General features: G+C 46.7%; 2 protein-coding genes across 2 annotated transcripts in view; one reads left to right on the top strand and one right to left on the bottom strand.

The window, feature by feature from the left end:
* The window catches only part of LOC121543416 (staphylococcal nuclease domain-containing protein 1-like), a 277,997-nt gene that overhangs the window by 131,133 nt on the left and 123,872 nt on the right, over positions 1-22,992 (top strand). The gene's annotated exons all lie outside the window — the stretch shown is intronic.
* Positions 3,605-7,037, bottom strand: LOC121543417 (leucine-rich repeat-containing protein 4-like). Its single transcript, XM_045208810.1, has one exon. The coding sequence runs from the start codon at positions 6,948-6,950 to the stop codon at positions 4,164-4,166; it is 2,787 nt and encodes a 928-aa protein (XP_045064745.1). The 5' UTR covers positions 6,951-7,037; the 3' UTR covers positions 3,605-4,163.

Below are 22,992 nucleotides of genomic sequence, written 5' to 3'. Positions count from 1 at the left end.
CTTCACAACAGCACTTACAGTTGACCGGGGCAGCTCTAGCAGGGCAGAAATTTGACTAACTGACTTGTTGGAAAGGTGGCATCCTATGACGGTGCCACGTTGAAAGTCACTGAGCTCTTCAGTAAGGCCATTGTACTGCCAATGTGTGTCTATGGGGATTGCATGGCTGTGTGCTTGATTTTATACATCTGTCAGCAATGGGTGTGGCTGAAATAGCCAAATCCATTACTTTGAAGAGGTGTCCACATACTTTTGTATATATAGTGTATGTGCTATCTTAATTTGATCACTCTATTTTTGCAGAGAATTCTCCTGTTTGTAATTTCCACCTTAAAATGTCAGACTTGATTTGCCCTAATGAAAAATGTATCAACACCTAAAAAAATGTCCTTTAATTAAAATCCACATAATAATTAACATTTCCTGTTGCTACAGGATTATTTTCCTGCTGTGAGAAACTGTTCAAATTAAGATAGGACATCTGTAAGATTTATAGACTCACTGCCTACTCGAGGACCTTGTCTTCAGTCATACTGATTTCTATGTCTTTGTTCAGTCTGTCTATTTCTCTCTCTCTCTCTTTCTCTCTCCTCCGCTTTCTCTCTGTTCATTTATACTTTGTCTCTTTCCTTCTGTCTCTACTTTGTCTCTCTCTCTCTCTCTCTCTCTCTCTCTCTCTCTCTCTCTCTCTCTCTCTCTCTCTCTCTCTCTCTCTCTCTCTCTCTCTCTCTCTCTCTCTCTCTCTCTCTCTCTCTCTCTCTCTCTCTCTCTCTCTCTCTCTCTCTCTCTCTCTCTCTCTCTCTCTCTCTCTCTCTCTCTCTCTCTCTCTCTCTCTCTCTCTCTCTCTCCGTCTCTTGCGTTCAGCACACTCCAGTGAAAATTGGGAAAGCTACTTTGTGGCTCTCTCACACTATCACATCGTCAAAGCAATTTCCTGCACAAACCATCACACCGGAGAAAAAATGACAAATTCTGTCTCTTGCTGGCGATGAAATGGACTGGATGAAGCGGCTACGTTTGTTTTTCTGCTCCCACAGTGACCGCGGCTCGCCCTGCTGTCCCTACCCATGAAGTAGCCACAGCACAAACACCCTGACGCATACGCACATATACACACAGGCACATACGCAGACACACCCAGATGCATATATACACACACACGGGCATGCTCGCAGACGCACACATTTCACTGTTAGTCTACACCTGTTGTCTACCAAGCATGTGACAAAGAATATTTGATTTGATTTGACACACCACAGTGCCCGTCAGAAGATGTCTCTTAGCCAGCCCTGTACTTTGAAAAACAGTCCCTTTCTTGAGGCAAGCCGTGAGTCACCGGGGGTAACTGAGAGAGGGGAGAGGGGGAAGGAGTGAGAGAAAGAGAGAGACGCGTTTTGATTTGATCATGTCTGATCCTTGCCGACGTGACCAGCGTTGGCCTAAGGTGCACTGGGTGCACTGCAGAAGCCTGTATTTAACCCAATAGTTAGTGGGGGGTCATGTGTGGGCACAACATGTATGGCTCTGTGTTTGTGTGAGGTCAACTGGCTGTGATTGATTGTTGGTGAGCCGTGTGTGTGTGTATGCGAAAGGGTGTGTTACTGTGTGTGCCAGCGCTGTGTCAGTGACAGACACACAGTCAATGTAATGCACATATAAGTAATGTTTGTGGGATTCAGGTTCTCTAAGTATTTGGGTTTAAGAGATGTTTAGTCTGCTTATCAGCTCAGTGGCAGTGTCCATATGGTTGTGTGCATCTGTGTCTGAGTGTGTGAGAGAGTCAGGGAGATTTTGACTTTGTGTGTGAAGGATATATGAATGAGTTTGCGTGTGTGTATGTATCAAAACCCCCCTCCTAATCTCTTCCTGTCTCTTTGGATCGGAGAGGGCCCCTCTCTCTAAGCACCCCTCCCTCCCCTCCATCTCCCTCTCTCTAAATTCCCAGGACCGTGCTGTCACCCCCACAAACACACACGTCACTCTCCCACTGATGGGCCCTGACTGCAGGTTAAACACATCAAGAGCTGCCTCAGCTCTCTCTCGCTCTCTCTCTATCTCTGTCTCTCTCTGTCTCTCTCTGTCTCTCTCTGTCTCTCTCTGTCTCGCTCTTGCGCTCTCTCTCTCGCTCTCGCTCTCGCTCTCGCTCTCGCTCTCGCTCTCTCTTTCTCTCTCTCCTCTCTTTCTCTCGCTCTCTCACAAATAAATAGGAATAGAGAGGAAATAGAGCCGGATCCCTGCGAGACAATCTTGCACCGTCCTCCCATTACAGTCCCGGTTATGTAAACCAGTGACAGAGGGGACTGTGTGTGCCATTTAACGGCTACCCTGGGCTTGGCCGGTGACCGGGTTGCTGTGACATTACCTCGCCACCAGCTGTTTTTTTCTTTTTGTGGGACGAGTTTTATACACGAGGGGTGTGTCCGGCCAGGCTGTGTAAATTATAGACCAATCCGAGTTTAATCACTCAGACACAGTGAGCAATATGCCCTCGTTATCGACACCAGCTCGTATTAATACTTCCTTCTACTGCTTTAATAAAATGACCCCAATTTGTTGTTGTTTTCAGTTTTTGTCTGTTCTTTTTTTTTTCAATTTTCTTGCATTTTAATGAGCTGTGGCGCCGGGGGCACCCAGTTGTTAATGCTCCGGCGTCCCGCTGAAAGCCAGCGTGCGTCAAGGTAAAGAAAGAGAGGCCTCTGTTCTGTACGTGTCACTCCTTACACTGACAGTCAAAACAACCGGCTCTATAAAAAACACACGCTGCTAGCCAGTTTGAGCCGTCCACAGACACTAACGACCTCGTGTACATGTCATCTCTCACGGTTAGGGCGAGGGGGGAGCTAGACTAGGGCTTTGTTAAGATGGAGAGGGATATTGTTGAAGATGAAGAATGAACAGTTAACGGCGAGACCCGCAGCATTTGTCACCATAAAACTGTCGCTGATTGATGAAGCCACCACAGCTGGGGGAATGCAATGAAAAGAGAAATTAGATTTTTTGGGGCCAAGAGTAAAGCGTAAGGAGCCTTATGTGCTCACATCACCGGGGTTTGCCTCATTCATACACAAGTCTTGTAATGCAAAACACCTCTCTGACCACTTGAAATCAACCACATAGAAACCCCCCTCACGTTAGCAAACCATATCACCCCCTACCTCTTCATATCTTTACCACATGCAATCATTCAATGACATGACAGCAGTGCAATCTCATACATATCACTGGAGAGCTCTTCAAATACCCCTGTATAAATAGCGGCCCTTTTAAAAGCTATTTCGTGTGATCTTCACACATTTGGAGAACTTCATGAAAACGGGACAAATCTAGTACACATTTTGAAAAATGGCCACACCTTGATTAAGTACGATGTCATTGACTAATGTTATGCGTACTAAACATAGCTTCGCTCCACCTGCCTCGACACACAGGCATATAAAGTGTTATTAAAAACAGCAGCAGGCTGTGCTGTGATTCATTCTGTGTGAGTCACCCAGCACACACAGGGTTAAAGTATAGCTGCAGAGTCTTACTGCAGTGTCTGAAGCGTTTGGCTGTTCGCTACAGTATGCCAGGAGAAAAAAAGAGGGAGAAAAAAATGTCATCTCTCTCTGTTAGTTTTTTTCCTCCAAAAATCATTTTTATTGCATTTATAACATTTTGGCACAGTACAAATTCTTGGTGCTTTTACAAGATAAACCTGTAAAGATCAAACACTGACCTTTTTTTGAATGTCTACTCAGTATAAATGTTTTTTTCTCTTTTCACTGCATTCTCTGTAGCATTTGTTTAAAAAATCACACAGAATGCCTCTTTTTTTTTTAAACAAGTCTACCCTCATTTCTTGAAGTCAAGATAGCATGTTAAACAACTCGTCTTTTTAAATAGAAGTTACAAGTTAGAAAATAGTTTCAATGTATTTCTTTTTAATATAATATGCTTCTCTATCACCCGCCCATGGTAGTTTCAATTTTTTCATATATATATTTATTTATAAGCATGTACAACAAGAAATTCAGTCTTTTTAAGTTTTGCACTCTGTACAAAAAAAAGAAAGTTCCTGTCCTTTTTTCCCCCGTTGTGCATTCTATTGCATGTAGTTATGAGAAGAGAGGGGTGCTATGAGGATTGGGACGGGGCTGGGGAGGGGGGTTGTGTGGGTGGTTTTAAATCTGAGTCTCCTGAACCTTCTCCTTGGTGTGAGTTTTTATGACAAAGGGCTCAGGGAGGTTTGTGATGGCGCTGGGCAAGGTTCGAGGGAGAGAGTTCCCAATGTTGTTCTCTGCCCATTTAGCCCCGTGTCCTGCTGGCTTGTATGTGTTGTATTTGGGCTTGAGGGTGCGGTAGTCCACCTTGGGGTGGTCTGCTTTGTGGGGACTGTAATCCTGTTTGTGGGGACTGTTGTAGTCTGATCTGAAGACGATGTAGTCCGGCGCAGCCTTGGGGGTGTATTCAGATTTGGGCTTGTATTGACTGTTGTCGGGTTTGGATTTGTGGGTACTGTACTCCGGTTTGGATTTGGGCTGAGTGCTGTAGTCAGGCTTGTAAGGGCTGTAGTCTGGTTTAGGTCGTGGGTGAGTGCTGTAGTCAGGTTTGAATGGGCTATAGTCCGGTTTGGGTTTTGGATGAGTGCCATAATCCGGTTTGAAGGGGCTATAGTCCGCTTTAGGTGTTCTCGGGTGAGTACTGTAGTCAGGTTTGTAAGGGCTGTAGTCTGCTTTAGGTGTTCTCGGGTGAGTACTGTAGTCAGGTTTGAAGGGGCTATAGTCCGCTTTAGGCTGCTTGTGAGTGTTATATTCAGGTCTGAACGGGCTATAGTCAGCCTTTGGTCTATGAAGGCTAAAATCTGGCGTGGATTTGTGGGCGCTATAGTCCACGGTAGATTTGTGGGTAGTGTAGTCCACGGTTGGTTTATAGGTGGTGTACTCAGCCTTGGGCTTGTGTATAGTGTAGTCCGGTTTGGGCTTGTGGATTGTGTAGTCCCCCTTGTACTCGGCTTTGGGCTTGGGGAAGCCATAGTCTGTTTTGTGGCTAATATAATCCAGTTTTTGGATGCTGTTGTGGTCTCGTATCTCGGGCAGAGTGTGGTCTCGGATCTCGTTGGCAGCAGAAGCTGACGGCGGCAGGTCCTCCTCATCCACCTGGATGATTTCCACCGTACGGGCAGCTGCCACCGTGCTCCGCTGCTGATGGCGCTTCCTCAGCTTGTAGAAGGCGATGAGCATGACGGCGGCCAGCAGCGTGACGGCTACGAAGCAGCCGATGATGATCTTGGTGGTTTTCATCATCTCGTCCAGGCTGGGGACGCTGTCGGGCGGCTTGACCGTGGCGGACTTGGAGGCAGGCACGGCGGATGGTCGGGCGCCCGGCTGGCCCTCTGTGTTCTGGAGCAGAACGGTGGGAGTGGAGATGAAGACGGGCTGAAAGAGGGAGGGCGAGGCGGTGGTGGTGGTGCCAGCGCCCCCCGCACCTCCTCCTGCTTCACCTCCTGCCCCCCTACCAGTGTTGGGGGCGCTCGTCGTGGTCTTGGGTTTGGGCATCTCCGTGGTGGGGCCCGGCACTTCCACAGTCACTGTGGTGAAGTAGCTGAGGTTGGACGTGTTGAGTTCGGCTGCGCTCACGTTGAGGTAAGCCGAGGCGTTTGAGTTGCCGGCCGCGTTGGACACCATGCAGGTGTAGGTGCCCGTGTCAGCCGCCAGGACGTTTGAGAAGTTGAGTGTGCCGTCGTTGAGCACGCCGATCCGCTGGTGGCCCGAGGCGTGCGTCAACACAGTCCCATTGGGCAGCAGCCACCGGACCGAGGACATTGGCGCAGTCCGGCAACGGAGCTCCGCCACACGCTCTGCCGAAATGTTCAAGTCTCTTGGCGCATCGCCTATGAAGGGGGCAGAGCACTGGAGCACGCCAGTCTCTCCCCGGTCCACCTCCACCAGCTGGCGGCCCCGCATGTGTGCCGGCGCGTGGCATCGGCCGCAGCAGGTAGAGTTGGTAGGGATGTACTCTCGCAGCCAGCGCGCCAGCCACAGAGCTTCGCAGCCACAGTTCCAGGGGTTGTGGTGGAGGTGCAGCTCCACCAGGTACCTGAGGGGGGTGAACAGGTCGTGCGGCAGGGCGCTCAGGTTGTTGTGGGCTAGGTTGAGCTCCACCAGCGAGCTCAGGTCGTCAAAGGCGTTGCGCTCAATCACCCCAATCTGCGAGTTCATCACCCACAGCTTCTTGAGCGAGCGCAGGCCCCGGAAGGAGCCCGGCTTGATCTCGGAGAAGAGGTTCTCAGAGATCTCCAGCTCCTCCAGGCCCAGCAGGGGGCTCAGATTGGGCATCTCCCCCCGGATGTTGCACATGCCCAGGTTGAGGTACTTGAGGTTGTGCAGGCCCTCGAAGGCGCCATCGGAGATGAAATCCAGCTTGCGCAGCTCACCCAAGTCCAGGCGCATGAGCGAGGGCACTCGGTTGAAGGCGTACGAAGGGATGCTCTCGATGGGGTTGTTCCTCAGCCATAATTCCCTTAGCTTGGACAGGTACTCAAAGGCACCGCTGGGCACCCCAGTTAGCCGGTTGTCAAATAGCTCCAGCGTGTTTAGGCTGGTGAGGCCATTGAAGGCGCCCACCTCAATCTGCCGGATGGCGTTGCGGCCCAGCTGGAGAACCTCAAGGTGGTGCAGGTGTCGGAAGGTGTCGGCCTGCACCTCCCCAATGGCGTTCTCCATCAGATTGAGGTGGCGCGTGTTGGCGGGGATGCCCAGGGGCACGCGAGTGAGGCCGCGCCGAGTGCACACCACCTTGCTCAGCTGGCTACTACACGAGCACTGCGGTGGGCAGCCCTGAGGGCCTGGCGCTGCCGCCCCCGCCATAGCCAGGGAGGCGCTGCTCCACGCTCGCGCCATCAGGAACACTACACAGAGCAGGGCGGCTTTCCTGGCTCGACGCACAGCTACCCGCCCCAGGAGACTCATGATGTGGCACGTTCATAATTCAGCATCGTCCGGGGGGGGGAGGGGGCGGGGTTGGTTGGTTGGTGGATTGGTTGGCAGATTGGGTTGGTGGTCGAAGGGGGGGGGGGTTGAGGGGTGTAAAGAGGGGAGGGAGGGGGGTTGGCTCTTGAGTAACAGGGAGAGGGCTGGCCCTACCCTGGATTAAGCAAGACTCTGGCTCTCTTTTCCATGGACAGCACTGTAGGGTGGGATGGGAGTGGAGGAAGACTGCTCTTAAACGTTTCTGAGAAAGAGAGAAAATAAGCCCAAAAATAATAAGAATAATAATAGAACAGGAGATGGAGATGATTCAAATAGGGTTGGAAACGCTAGACACCTACCTCAAGTTTTTTTTACAGGTCCTTACGAGATTTTTTCTCTTTTTTTTGGCAATCACAAACAAAGTGTTTAAATCAGGTATATCCAAGGAGCAGAAAATAATGCCTTTTCTTTCTGCTCTGTCAGAAGCAAATGAAGTGAAAATGGCCCCTTTTTATAATTCCACACAAGTGAAGATCATCCGAAGAAGGAAAAGATGTGAAGGCCCATCCGAAGCTTTTTTTTTTTTAGATGGGTAGGAATCCAGTCAGGCTCCTAAAGCAGTACACACTCGCTCGCCCTCGGCTGCTCTTCTCCCGCTTGTCCTTGGAATCCGCCGCTCGATGCCTTTGTCGAACGCCTTCTCCAAGTCTCCATAGCACGAACGCGTGCACACCGACACACACTCTCCGCACTCTGAAAACCCAACGCAGAGAAAAAAATGGGGGGTTCAGGGTAGAGGGGGTTACGGAGGAAGAAGAAGAACACAGTCCTTTCAAATGTTCTTCCCCTATTGTTTGTAAGAGTGGGGGATGAAAAACAGGACCCCCCTTTCCTTTCCTTGGCTCTTTCTCTTTTTTGGTGGTCAGTCAGTCATCGTCGTCGTCCCCCCCCTCTCTCTCTCTCTCTGTGTGTCGCGTCGTGTCCACTTGATTTCTGTAGCGCTCGGCCGGGTTGAAAAGGCTACGCGACACACACTGCGGTCATTAGCTTATTTCTCCTCTTAACTAGGTCTCCGCTCCAGCACAGCAGCACGCAGACATGGCTCGCCAGCAGCGGTGCACACACTCTCACACACACGCAGCAGCTGTAGCCTGCCTCCCGCGCACTTCCCAATAATCCGTCAATTTCTTCCGAGGGTGGGGGTGGGGGGGTTGTAGCAGAGTGGGGGGCGTAGAGTAGATTCAGCAGCAATATCAGCACAGCAAAAAGAGGCTACAGCGCTATCTCCCTCCGTGCCGCTTTCTTTCTCCTTTTTTCAATCCCCTCTTTTTCTTCACCGCGCCGTGGAATAGGAGAGTGGAGCAAGAGAGAGCCAAGTGGCGGGCGAGCGGGGCACAGGCGTGATGTTACAGTAGCGTCTGAAGGAAACAGATATGCTGTAGCAGCAGCAGCAGCAGTGGAGAGAGAGCAGGGCTGTGTATCTCTCTCTTTCTCTCTCTCTCTCGCTCTTCTCAGCCCCTGCAGTGTCCTGAGGTAGTGGCCAAGCTCAAAGCACTCAGTCCTTTGTGTGTGCCAGCGCGAAGCCTCTCAACCTCGTTCGCTTCCACTGTCCTCTCTTTCTGTCTGTCTCTCTCTGGCTCCCTGGCTTGGGGGGGAATAAAGCGCTGCCCAGGTGAAAGGGAGAAAACGGCAGCGTGTGTCCCCACGGCAACACGATTTTAACCCCTGCAGCCCCGGTGTTAATCCTGCTGTTCCGGTTATTCCGGCACGTTTTCCTGGCGCCACTGTGGTGCAAGGCTTCTCTCTCTCTCTCTCTCTCTCTCTCTCTCTCTCTCTCTCTCTCTCTCTCTCTCTCGCTCGCTCGCTCGCTCTCTCTCACTCTCTCTCTAGCGCGCTCTCCCTCTTTCATTCGCTTGTTCACTCTGTTGCTCTCTCTCTTTCTCTTATGTCCTTGAGTGGGGAACGTGAATGTACTGCTGACGCATCCCGCTCGGAGCAGTGCATTGGTTTGATGCAGTGTTTTTGTGCATTAACTCATCCGCACTCTCTCTTTCTCTTTCTTTCTCTCTCTCTCTGTCCCTCTGTCTCTCTGTCTGTCTCTTTGTCTCTCTCTCTTTCTCTCTCTCTCTGTCCTCCTGTCATAAGGTCAATGTAGAGTGAGTGTATCCTGCCTGACGTGTGTGTGTGTGTGTGTGTGTGTGTGCGCGCACGTGCGCTCTGGGCCCTGGGACATGAGCACATTTTGAGGAGTGGGTGGCAGGAGATGGACTACTGCTGAGTGAGGTAGAGATGGAGGAAGTGAAAGAGGGAGGGAGAGATGAAGAGAGTGGGGCAGAGAGAAGAGTCGCTCTGATTTCGCTGATAAACACACTTCTTTTTGATGAATGATTTTACTCTACATCTTCTTTCCCCTCCCCCTTTCTCTCTCTCTCGCTCTCGATCTCTCTCTCTCTCTCCTCTCTCGCTCTCTCTCGCTCTCTATCTCTCTCTCTCTCTCTCTCTCCTCTCTCTCTCTCTCTCTCTCTCTCTCTCTCGCTCTCTTCTCTCTCTCTCGCTCTCTCTTCTCATTCACTCACTCTCTCTCTCACACTCACACACACACACACACACACACACACACACACACACACACACACACACACACATACAACGCCTCTCCCCCACTCACTTCTACATTTTTCAGGAACAGGGAGAATATATGTCTCCTCCTTCCTTTCCCCACTCTTTTCTCTGCTCTGCCTCTGTCTCTCTCCCTTCTCTATCTCCATCTCTCCCTCCCACCTCTCCCTCTTACTCTCCCTCTCTCTCCTCTTTTGGGACGGGCCAAAATTGATGTGAGTGAATGGTGATTAGTCAGGTATCCAGCCTGGCATGACGGCCCCTGGTCAGTGAGTGGGATGCTGCTGACTGTGGTGCTTTGAGCACACCAGGCCACTGTGCAGGGCCTTCATGGTGTGTGCAGAACAGGGATCCTCAACTAGATTCAGATGGTCATGGGGCTGGAACATAATTACAAATAATTTGTAGACTGCACATTGAATGCAAGAAGCCCAAACAGATATCATATTTGACTAAAACATAATAATTTCAAACATTGCTTACATTTGTGTACGATCACATGTACCTCTATTATGCGTGTGGATACTTTGGAAAATATTTCCAGTCACTTAACTGATTTGCTGGTGTTTTTACAGTCTTTTATGTTCAATAATAAAAATGTATTGATTGGCACTAGTTCTGTTGTTTTTATTTCTGTAACTAATATTGTTCATATATTATATATTTTTGGTTGTGCTTAAAGCACGGGTTCAAGCAGTGCTGGTGTTCCTATAACGTTACAGTGATCCACAATGGCAGAAGGGAGCCTGGTTCAGTTGTGGTCGGCCTCTGACGGCCTCAATGGGGAGATTTTATGAATTTAACGTTGAAAGACAACTGCCTTACCACCACCATGCCACCCTCTGTGCCCCTCTCATGCCCCCCAGCCCCAACGTGCCTGCTGCTGCCTCAAATGCCCTGGACCGCCCGGCATGGTTTGTGGGCACCAGTCGACCCACTTTTTGGTGGGTCTGCCAGTCAGTCAGCGTTTCAAGGGTAGCCTGGTGTGTGCTTGTGTGTTTGTTTGTGGAGTGCGTTGTGCAGAACCCAGGCCTTGGGGCTAGAGCCTGTGAATCTGGGATGCGACCAGTCTCATGTAGGTCAGCTGTGTGTGTGTGTGTGTGTGTGTGTGTGTGAGAGAGAGATGAGATGAGAGGGAGGGAGCGGACCAATGAGTGCATGTCCTGCCGTATATCCCTAATGCTAATCTGATTACATACTGTATGTACACAGTAGCAGGATGATAGATCTAATGACTGTAATGTCATTGCACAGCCCTTGCCAGAAATGAAGGTCTGTGTGCATTCTGGTTAGTTTGAGCGCAATCTATGTGCTATGTGACTGTAGGCTATAGAGCAGGGGTGGGCAACATATGGGCCGAGCCCATTCAATCCGGCCTGGGGGAGGTTTGAGTAAAAAATTAATATATAAACAACATATTGAGAAATTATTATTTTGGGTTAAGGTCCAGGTCACTCTTCAACGTCTAAAACTAGATGGAAAGTATTTTGAAATTATAATGGACCATAAAGTTTTCAAATCACTGCCCTTTTTCTGGCCCGCAAATTAATTTTGACGAACAAATCACTCCGAAAAAAATCTGTGCAAAAATCTCAAAAACAACTTTCTATTGCTGGATTTCGAACTTAAAACCTTTGGAATCAGAGGCAGATGCTTACTACCCTCCGCCGTCCCCGTCCACAACGCCCTAGCAAAACCGAACTTGAACGAACCCGTGGGCGGCGCACAATTGGTCCAGCTTCGTCCAAGGTAGGGGAGGGTTTGGCCGGCAGGGATGTGGGTTCGTTTCCCACGGGGGGCCAGTATGAAAAAAAACAACAACAAAAAAACATGTATGCATTCACTAACTGTAAATCGCTCTGGATAAGAGCATCTGCTAAATGACTAAAATATTAATGTAAAATGTTGAAGGTAACAGGGCTCACTGTTGCCCCTAGTGGCCGGTTTCCACGTCATCTCCCGATGTCCTCAGACATGGATGGACGTCGAATACTAACTTGTATCATGGGTGACCTGCCTGGCTATTGAGCATGTGAACCTTGAAGGGGAAAGACGTCACTGCTTCTGCGTGTGTATTTATGTGAGTTTGTATGTGCACATTTCTTTTTGTGTTAGCTGTGTGTGTTCGCAGTGTGTGTGTCCTCGTGTCCTCCACCTCTACAGTGTCTAGGGAGGCCACAGTCCTCTCTCTCATCAGTGCTGCTCAGACTCATCCCCAGTTAACTGGGTCTAACCACTTCTCCAGCCCACTGCCCAGCCCTCCACTGGGAACTTTGTCCCCTTCTTGCACGCACACTCGCTCTCCCTCTCTCTCTCGCTCTCCAGACTTTCAGTTTTCAATCCTCTGCTAGTTTTAGTATTATTTCTCAGAGGAGGGGGGGGAATCAATCTCCGGCCCCATGACAGGAACACACACACAAACACACTGACTGACCTTGGGGAAGAAGACAGGGGTCGGACACTTCTTTAACCATTCATTTCAATTTCCAGGAATTAATTCTGGGAGAGATTACACCCACAAAGTCCGCCGCCGCCGCCCCGGCGAGAGAGCTTAAACCGTGTGTGAGGGATTTTACCATTAATCATTATTCTCATTACACACTTCACACACACAGACGATACACACGCGCCAGTGCAACAGCGGCAGTTGTCCAGCATACAATGGACACAATGCCCTCTCTCCCTTCTCTCCCTCTCTTCCTCTCTTCCTCTCTCCCTCTCTCTCTTTGAAATTTCACGTACCCAGACATATGCTACACTGCAACTAGATTAAATTTTCTCGATTTCCACAATCCACCTGGGTTGGCTTCAATATGAGTTTTATGTTTTTACGTTAAGCTGTCAGTTGAATGACCTTAGGTGAATTTGACCCAACATAGGTCATCTCCCCTAAACCTGTGTGGTAGCTTGTCTGTCTGTCTGTCTCTATCTGTCCTCCCTCCTTAACAGTGTATGTGTGCGTGGTGTAATATTTGAGGGCCAGTCAGTGGTTAATTGTATTTGCCCAGACGGTGTGTTATTGGGGGCTTAAGGGTTCAGTCAAAGTGAATCCACAACTCCACACTACGACCCCCTCTCTCTTTCTCTCTCTCCCTCATCACTCGCTCTCTCTCACTCTGTTGATCTCTCTCCTTCTCAGTGTTGATCTCTACCTCTTTCTCCCTCTTTCTCTCTCAATCTACCCTCTCTGTCTCTGTCTCTCTCTGTCTCTCTGTCTCTCTCTGTCTCTCTCTCTCTCTCTCTCTCTCTCTCTCTCTCTCTCTCTCTCTCTCTCTCTCTCTCTCTCTCTCTCTCTCTCTCTCTCTCTCTCTCTCTCTCTCTCTCTCTCTCTCTCTCTCTCTCTCTCTCTCTCTCTCTCTCTCTCTCTCTCTCTCTCTCTCTCTCTCTCTCTCTCTCTCTCTCTCTCTCTCTCTCTCTCTCTCTCTCTCTCTCTCTCTCTCTCTCTCTCTCTCTCTCTCTCTCTCTCTCTCTCTCTCTCTCTCTCTCTCTCTCTCTCTCTCTCTCTCTCTCTCTCTCTCTCTCTCTCTCTCTCTCTCTCTCTCTCTCTCTCCTCTTCACCCTTTTCATCCCCCAGTGTGTTACAGCAGCTCTCATTATAAACATTGTTTATAGGCTAATGACCTTCATTATGTTTGGGGCCTGTTTGTAGCCCTGCCAGAGCTAGTAGATTAGCTAGCCTCATGTTCGCTGGAAGTGGAAGAAAGCAGGCTTAAAGCAGCCAACCCAGTGATCCTCATCATCGCCTGTTGAAAGCCTTCTAAATAGCCTAGCAGACAAACATTAAAAAAAAGAGACTCTTGAAGTCGGCCAAATACAATTTTGGGATTTGAGAATAGTAATCATTAGTCAACATCTTTTTTGATATGGCTTATTGCACATCTATTGCACAACAATGTTTGGATTTAGTGCTCTTGCTCCGAAGAGATTTGCGTTTCTTTTAGTGTGACCTTTTAGATATTTAGTGGTGTAATTAGCCTAAGTGTTTGTGTAAATGTTCTGGGGCACACACTGTCACGTTTAGGAACACATCCAACCAGTGCTCTCCCTGGCATCCGGTACCAATGGGGCGGAGCCAACTCCCTGTTGCTCCCCCATTCTACCATATGCAAATTTCCCCGCTGCCTATCCCGGGCCACGTCATTGGTCGAGGAGGCTCTATTAAGATTCCGGAAGCGCCGTGGCATTCGCGTTCATTATCCCTCACTGTGTCGCCTTGCCAACCGCCTGACGGACTAGCGGGCTGTAAATAGAGAGGACTCCATTCTCAGCTCGCTGGGTAAAGACATGTTAATGCCCCACCGTGAGAGGCCTTAAATCTCCCTGACTTTTAGCTGCTTGGGAGCAGAGGATGTGGGGGGGGGCGGGGGGCTACTCTGGTACTCTGCCCTACTCTCTCAACCTCCCTCTTCTCCCATTCCTCTCTAGTCCTTTTCAGGGGCTGGTGAAAATGAAACTTGCCCCTCTGTCTCTCTATCACTGAGTTCGCTGGCTAGCTGAGCACATTCTCAATTGCAGCACAACCGTGCTAAAGGAAGGCTCTAAGAGTTAGTCTAATATTCTGTCCAAACTGTTTTATGGTTAGTCTCTGCCTAGCAAACTCTGTTTTTACAGAGGTACTCTTTGAACGTGAGCACTGAAAGCTACATACATGCTATGTCAACATTTTATGCGGATGGTTTTGCCTTGTGCATCCACACACCCAACTGTGACATTGTGTTAACACCTTTGTACCTTGCCTCACTGTCATGAGATGCTAGCTTCTGTCTCCAAAATGGCGGCTCTACTTACCTCCAGTTTCCCACAGTCTTCCTTGAAACGGCAGGCTAAGCGTGGAAACTCCATCAGAAACCATGTGGGAGGATTAGGAAGGGAGGGGAGGCAGGTTAGATGGGGACAGAAGGGAACAGCTTTCATCCCCAAAATCTGTCACAGATATGTGCCAGACTATCAACAACGGTCAGACTGAGTTCAATGCCCACAGCCTGTCTCTGTATGTGTTTCGGTGTTCCTGTCTGTCCGCAGGAAGATACAGAACATTTCACAGATATTACCTCCCGGAAAAGAAAACTTGAAAGAGTTTCAGGCAGTGAGGAAGGTAGCTAGCCTAGATAGAGAACCCAGTGAAGCCTGTGACTTATCCCCTAATATTCCCAATTTTGATTTCATTACAGATAAACTTTCCCTCTAAGTAACCTGGTTTGCATTCCAAATGACACCCTATTCCCTATATAGTGCACTACTTTTGACCAGGGCTCATGGGGCTTTGGTCAAAAGTAGTGTACTGTATAGGGAATAGGGTGCCATTTGGTGCTTTAATGTATTCCTGCTCAGTGCAGCCCTCAGACACTGTGGGAGCTCATTGGGCAGATTGAAGCCCCTGCTACCATTCAAATGAACAATCTGTTCCCAGGCTACTGGGCTGGAGATCAGTCAGAAGGGCTGCGGGGGCACAGTGTAATAGGATGCTGTAATGCAGGCTAATGCAGGGGGGTGTGAGCGTTCACAGTCAGGCACTGGGAGTTGGGGGGGGGGTAGATTTGCACGTATGCAGTGGTCATGGATGCCTTGGGGGTGTGTGTGTGTGGTGCGTAGTGTGTGTGTTTATTGGAACTTCTCCTTACCTAATGCTGTTCTCATAATTCTGACACACACTCCCCCCACTCCTGCATGGACTATCTGAACCAGTCCGCTCGCACAAACCTACTGCAGTCAATTTCCCTCCAATTTCATCTCCGTTCCTTCCCTTTTAAAACCTGAGCATTGTCCAAACAAGCTAAGTGTGTCTAATCTGGTGTGTACACCTGTCATACAGACATGTTAACCACGCCATGTTTAGCTACTCCCAGAATCCTCCACTGAACACTAAACCAGCCAAGCAGCTTTGCAGCACTGGAAATAAAAGAAACAGCAATGGAGAGCGAGAAGGTGAGTCAGTAGGTAAAGGAGTGGAATATGACGTCCAAAAGAGAGGGAGAAAGACAGAAAAGAGGAATACATCCCCTTAAACCAGGGGCCAGTGACCTTTCTTAAATGTATTTTCTGTAGCAATGCAATTGGGGATTTCCCCAGAGGTGGGACTGACTGGACTCGGCCAGGCAGGCTGCTCAGTAGCTCTAGTGAAAGGAAAAAGCAATGGCTAGCACTTTGTAAGTTGAAGTCAATAACAGGTTGGGCCATTCTATCAGGGCCTCTCTCTCTCTCTCTCTCTTTCTCTCTTTCTCGCTGTGTTGAGAGCTCGGGGATGGAGAAATGGGCGTTGATTGAGTTCTCAAAAATACTCCTTCCTTCCAACAATTGGTTGTGAAAAAGTGAAGGAGGGAGCATGCGCTAAGAAAAAAGAAGACAGGAAAGGGACTATTGATGGATGGCATGGCAACGAGGGGGGTGGAGAGAAAAGATAAGAGGGAAAGAGAGAAAGAATAAAGAAATGTGACTGGGAAAGGGCCTGTAGATCAGAGACCTTGGGAGACCCTCCAGCCTGTTTCACTGGGTTTGAGAGAGAGAGAGACACACACACACACACACACACACACACACACACATATAGGTCTAATGCACACAGATTTAGCCCCAAAACTCCTATTCTCCAAATCCCTCCTCATATGTTAGCTTTTTTACCAGGGCTTACAGGGATTAAAGTGGGCACGACTGGCCGGCTCGGGTCGGGAATGGAGAGATCCAGAAAGAGGAGTGTAGAGGAGAGGACACATTGTGTGTGTGGTGGAAGATGGGCTACTCAGCGTGTGTGGTATCCTCAATTGCATGACATATAAAGTAACTATACTAGTCATATCAGCACAATTTGGCCTACAGTATGCTGTTAGTATGTTGGAAAGCATCGCTAGCATTTTTCTTGAACCTTCCCACAGTTATATTTAGCAAAATTTGAAAGATGGGCAAATTGTTGGGTTTCTGCATAGCATTTTCCTTTGTCAGCCAAGCTTTGCATTGGCCTACATTTTAAGTCCCATTTATTTTCCACAAACCTAGACCTGGATGGGTTCTATGCTACAGGGCCTTCAGAAAGTATTCATACCCCTTGACTTAATCCACATTTTGTTGTGTTACAGCCTAAATTCAACATTGATTAAATATTTAATTTTTTCTAACCCATCTACATACCCCATCATGACAAAGTGAAAACAGGTTTTTAGAAATATTTACACATTTATTGAAAATGAAATAGATTACAACTGTGAGTTTATCTGAGTCTCTAAGAGCTTTGCACAAGTACAATATTTGCACATTTATTTTAAAAAATATTCATGCTCTGTCAAGTTTGGTGTTGATCATTGATAGACAGCCATTTTCAAGTGTTGCCATATATTTTCAAGCTGATTTATGTCAAAACTGTAACTAGGCCACTCCGGAACACTTCAGTGTTGTCTTGGTAAGTAACTCCAGTGTATATTTGGCCTTGTGTTTTAGGCTATGTTTTGGAATATTTGTATTCTCTACAGGCTTCCTTCTTTTCACTCTGCCATTTAGGTTAGTATTGTGGAGTAACTACAATGTTGTTGAGCCATCCTTAGTTTTTCATATCACAGCCATTAAACTCAAACTATTTCAAAGTCACCATTGAGTTAGGAAGGACACCGGTATCTTTGTAGTGACTGGGTGTATTGATTCACCATCCAAAGTGTAATTAATAACTTCACCATGCTCAAAGGGATATTCAACGTCTGTTTTTTGTGTTTTTTTTACCCATCTACAAATAGGTGCCCTTCTTTGCGATGCTTTGAAAAACCTCTTTGGTATTTTATTAGGATCCCCATTAGCTGTTGCAAAAGCAGCAGCTACTCTTCCTGGGGTCCACACAAAACATGAAACATGACACAATACAGAACATGAATAGACAAGAACAGCTCAAGGACAGAACTACATACCATTTTTTTTAAGGCACACGTAGCCTACATATCAATACATACACACAAACTATCTAGGTCAAATAGGGGAGAGGCGTTGTTCCGTGAGGTGTTGCTTTATCTGTTTTTTGTAACCAGGTTTGCTGTTTATTTGAGCAATATGAGGTTGTTAAACACTATTATTGTACACAGAGTGAGTCCATGCAACTTATTTGACTTGTTAAGCAAATGTTTACACCTGAACTTATTTAGGCTTGCCATAAGAAAGGGGTTAAATACTTATTGACTCATGACATTTCAGCTTTTCATTTTTTATTACAGAAAAATTATAATCTATAAACATCATTCCACTTTCACATTATGGGGTATTGTGTGTGTGTAGGCCAGTAACACAAAATCTCAATTGAATCCATTTGAAATGTGGAGAAAGTCAATGGGTGTGAATACTTTCTGAAGGTCAATGGACTTATAGGGGAGAGAGGCCTACTTAACTCCACATGAACCACCATTTCCTCAAACTATAGTGTACGTCTAAGACCTTAACCATGAGTTACATCAGAAGTTGGCCTTTAGGTGTGTGTGTGGTACCTGTTACCCAAAATGGGTTAGATCCATGTCCGTGTCTGACGCATGGCCCCAATCTGTCGTATGTTTCTCCCGGCTCACATCTGGAGCAATGGGTTTCCCTCGGCGTCGACCCACACACACACTGCCCAGAGATGCATTTCCACGGTCGTGTGATGCGGAGGACACTTTAATATTGTATGAAACCAGAAGAGTAAGTGCAGTGTAAGTAAATAAACCACACACACACCATCCCCCGTCAAAACACACTTGCTTCATCATGGGAGAACAACTTGATAGTGTTATGGTTTTGCTGCAGTAACAGAGTGCTGTCTGGTATGAAAAAGCAGGGCATTTCACTTCCTCTCCTATTACCCTTCTTCCTTCCCTTCTTTTTTCTCCTCCTCGTCCTAGATGGTGCTCTGCTATGTGCCTTGTGGTTTTAGCACTGTGCCCATTCCACTCCTCTCGGTCTCCTTCCTCTCTCACCTTCCCTGTATGACAAGCTCATAGTGAAAGCCCATGCCCGCGGGATGTGCTCTCTCTCTCTCTCTCTCCCTCTCTCCTTCCCTCTCCCTCTCTGTCACTTACTTACTCACCATATATCCCTCTTTCTCTCATTCCGTTCCTAGCTTCAACCGCAGGAACAGACAGGACATGAGAGAGAGAGCTGCTGACGACAGGCCGGCCCTATGTCACCTCATTTGTTACTCTCTCCTGCGCACACAGACACAGACACACACACACCGTTATCTCACACACATACACACTGCTTTCTTGCTTGCATACACACACAGCTCTCTCTCTCTCTCATTTGCGCTCTCACACTCTCTCTTTCGCTCTCTCTCTCTGTGACCCTCTCACTTGCTCTCTCTCTCTCTGTGTCCCTCTCTCTCTCTCTCTCTCTCTCTCTCTCTCTCTCTCTCTCTCTCTCTCTCTCTCGCTCTCTCTCTCTCTCTCTCTCTCTCTCTCTCTTGCTCTCTCTCTCTGTCCCTCTCACTTGCTCTCTCTCTCTCGCTGTCCCTCTCACTTGCTCTCTCTCTCTCTCGCTCTCTCTCACACGCCGCTCTGCCTCCCAGCTGAATTCTTTATGTAAGACTGTTTGTTGGCCTTAAGAGAGGAAAACTCCATGAAATTGCAGCATATTATTGCCCTGCTACTGAGAGACTGGGAAGCTATTGGCAGAAGGAGGTAAGCACACAGCATAATATCATATACCATGGACAGTGGGAATCAGAAGTATTCACCCCCATTGTTTTTCCCCCCATTTTGTTGCGTTACAAAGTGGGATTGAAATGGATTTAGAAAGTGCTTTTTTTGTCATTGATCTACACAATACTCCAACACATTTTTACAAATTAATACAAATTAAACTCAAATATAGTCATTGCATAAGTGTTTACCCCCTTTGTTTAGGCAAGTCTAAACTAGTTCAGAAGTCAAATGTGGCTTAACAAATCACATAAGTTACATGTACTCTGTGTGAAATAATTGGGGTTGACATAATTTTTTTTGTCTGTCCCCCATACATTTTACATCTGTAAGGTCCCTCAGTCAAGTGTTGCATTTCTAGCACAGATTCAACTACAAAGACCAAGGAGCTTTTCAAAAACCTCATAAAAAAGGGTAGCATTTGGTAGCTGGGTAACAAATAACAAATCAGACATTGAATATATCTTTAAGCATGGTCAAGTTAATAATTATGTTGTGGATTATGTATTAAACCACCCATACTCATCAAAGATGCAGTCGTCCTTCTGAACTGAGCTGCAGGACAGGAAGGAAACTGCTCAGGGATGTCGCCATTGGTGATTTTTAAACGGCTGTGGTGGGAAAAAAACTGAGGATGGATCAACATTGTAGTGACTCCACAATAATGACCTTAATGACAAATTGAAAAGTTAAAAAAGTAGACTGGAAGAAAAAAAAGATTCCAAAACAAACAAAATAATAAACTTTTTGGCTTAAATGCAAAGCCTTATGTTTGGGGCAAAATTTCTGGATGAAAATTAACGGGATGGAGCTAAGCACAGGCAAAATCCTAGAAGAAAATCTGCTTGTCTGCTTTACACTAGACACTGGGAGAGGTATCCACCTTTCAGCAGGACAATAACCTACACCACAAGGCCAAATCTACACTGGAGTTGCTTACCAAGAAGACAGTGAATGTTCCTGAGTGGCAAAGTTACAGTTTTGACTGAAATCTACTTGAAAATCTTTGGCAGGACTTGAAAATTGCTGTCTAGCCATGATCCCCTTGACAGAACTTCAATAATCTTTTAAAAAGAATAATGGGCAAATGTTGCACAATCCAGGTGAGCAAAGCTCTTAAGCCTTGGCAGTTTGAAGTGACTCAAATCCAAATTTTTTGCAAATCCGAATCGAATCTGTTATTTTTCCCTGCAGTCTGAACTAGGGCTGTTACCGCAACACTGGCGCTCACGAGATCAATGCACATGTTAACGAAAATTTAATCTAACACTTCACGAGAGCCCATGAGCTCATGTTGCGCAACATTTCTATAGGCTGTGCAATTGCGTGAAAAAACAGAGTGATTGCCTCTATTAAAAATAGGAGGATCCCATCAGCTTTCTATAGGCTAGGCATACTTTATTTATTTCTCAATGTTCCTAATATTAAGCACATTGCTTCTCTTTACAACATGCCTTTCATGTGACTTTTTTCAAATTATCATTAGAGTCGCATCATGGAGCCTTAGAATGTATTATAAATCAGAACATATAGCCCAAAGTTTGTATCACAACTAAAGTTACATTAGTAACTCTAAAGTAAGGATAATAGAAGTACCGGTTTCTTTGTTCACCGCTCAACACAGAATAGCCGCATGTGCGTACTCCCTCAAATCATTTGGAGAAAATATCCTATCTATTTTATTCAGCTATGTTCAATTGTATTCTTTATACTATAAAATAATATAAAATAGTGCCACGGAATTCTAAGCAAATCTTGTCTGCTAAATGAACTAGTGTTGCCCACAGCCATATGGCATAGCCAGATCAGGGCCTAACATAAGGACAACTCAGAGTATGCTATTCTGTTCTTCTGAAATATACTACATTTTCTTCATATCATGTTTCGTTAGACCTGTCTAAAATAAATAATGGATTTATTGTGGCTGTATTTCATGGTTTTATTAAACTTTTTAAAATGTAGATGTTCCAAAGATTTGCATCAGTGGCTAGTAGGCGGTGGAAGCCAGGAGATGCTAAATGTGTTACAGTGAGACCGGCAGTTATTTGCTTGACAATCACCAGCTGACAAAATTTGATGACTGCCACAGCCATAGTCTTAACAGCCAACAAGCACATGGAATCGGATATTTCAAGCCACATTTCAAACCACCTCCGTAGGTGGTTTAAAGTCAAATACAGATCTGAATGGTAAAATCTGATTTATTTTCTCAAGTGGTTTTTAGGCTGTTATTTGGCATATCTTGTTGCTTGCTAGCTACTCTGACAGTTTGACAATAACATGTGGTAGCTAACTAGCCTTTTAATTGTTTACAAACAAATTAGGTTATGTGCTAGAACGCTAAACAGCTACCTAGCTAGCTAGTTGACTGCTGTAGCTAGCCAAAAAATACTTGTTTTAAGTTGGATCATCGTGTCCTTATCTTACACTATGATTTTGAACATTCAAAGCAACTGGGAAATGTCCATGGCAGGCATTGTTGTCACCTTGGCTTGCTACATAACTTCTGAGTGATGTATGTGTGCTATAGTATTTAAAGCCAACCGTCATCTCTCCTGTCTTATTGCTTTGTCTGACACAGGGATTAGTGGATCAAGTTAATGTCATGATACAAGACACTGATGTGTTGGATAAGATATTAGAGCGGCTAAGTTTTAGAGTTATTAGGTCGCCTTGGCATTTTGTGAGAAATATTTTTTCTTAGAAGTCGACCTTCTGAGGACAGTTGAATAAGCAACGCTACAGTACGTTTGGTGTGTGTGTCTGTATCACTCTTTGAAACTAGACTAACTCATATGTCAGTGTGTGTTAATGTGTTGCCATGGAAACCAGTGCCCAGTTGCTTGGAGCTTAATGGCTGTAGGTGAATCATACTTCCTCTATGGATGCTTTAATATACAAACACTCCCTCCCTCCGTGCCTACAATGTTCCCCTGAAAGACTACCATTTGCAGAGTAGTCCCTCTAGGCTACACTGGTGTGTCCCATTATTGACCTGCACTTTGCCTGTCTCGCCACTCTTTTCACTTCAGTATTTGACTCCCTTTCAAGAGTGTCTTCTGTAGTAGAGCTCAGAGATGATGCTTATTGTTATTGTTTCCCCTCATTATGTTTCTGGCTTGACTGCACAGTACCACTCTCATTGAGATAACTATGATCTCTACTGCACCACTCCTGTTGTCAGTAAACACATCTGCACATGCGCTCGCATGAAAGCAACGCGCACACACACACACACACACATGCATGAAAGCAATGCACACACACGCTACACACACACACAAATTATACACGCATACACACACACCGCCAAATGACCTTTACGATGATTGAGACCCTCTCGCTGTGCTCCCTGTTGGACTCTGGAGGTGTAGTCGAGTTCCACACCCACACCCTTTCTTCCTCCCTCTGTGGTGCATTTCAAGACAATCTGGGATTCCCAGAGAGTGGCAGGAACACTAATGATAGTAATGATAGTACTGGGGGCCTGAGACAGACAGCCAGGAGCCCAACGGGACTCAACCACAGCACTTAACCTGTCAGAACCAGACGGCTTTCACGTTATAATTCATAAACACTTTATTATAATCAGAACCATACCCTTTTATCATTCTGCATTATGGATTGTGTGTCTGTAAATGCCAAAGCAGTTGAGAGCTCGTCTAAATTTGAAATGAAATTGATTTTCTTTTTGAATTGATGCTGCCTGGGCTCATCCCTTGTTAATCCAACGTAGGTGAATGGAGAATTCTGGGTATTTTAATTTGTATTCACAGCATATT

Source organism: Coregonus clupeaformis, chromosome 28 (genome assembly GCF_020615455.1).
Source record: "Coregonus clupeaformis isolate EN_2021a chromosome 28, ASM2061545v1, whole genome shotgun sequence".
NCBI classification, from domain to species: Eukaryota; Metazoa; Chordata; class Actinopteri; order Salmoniformes; family Salmonidae; genus Coregonus; species Coregonus clupeaformis.
Note: the sequence above shows the minus strand (reverse complement) of the source record. Positions and strands in the feature narration are given on the sequence as shown.

What these genes read in the sequence shown, in the direction of transcription:
- LOC121543417 (XM_045208810.1), bottom strand. Translation starts at nt 6,950, where the DNA reads ATGAGTCTCCTGGGGCGGGTAGCTGTGCGTCGAGCCAGGAAAGCCGCC.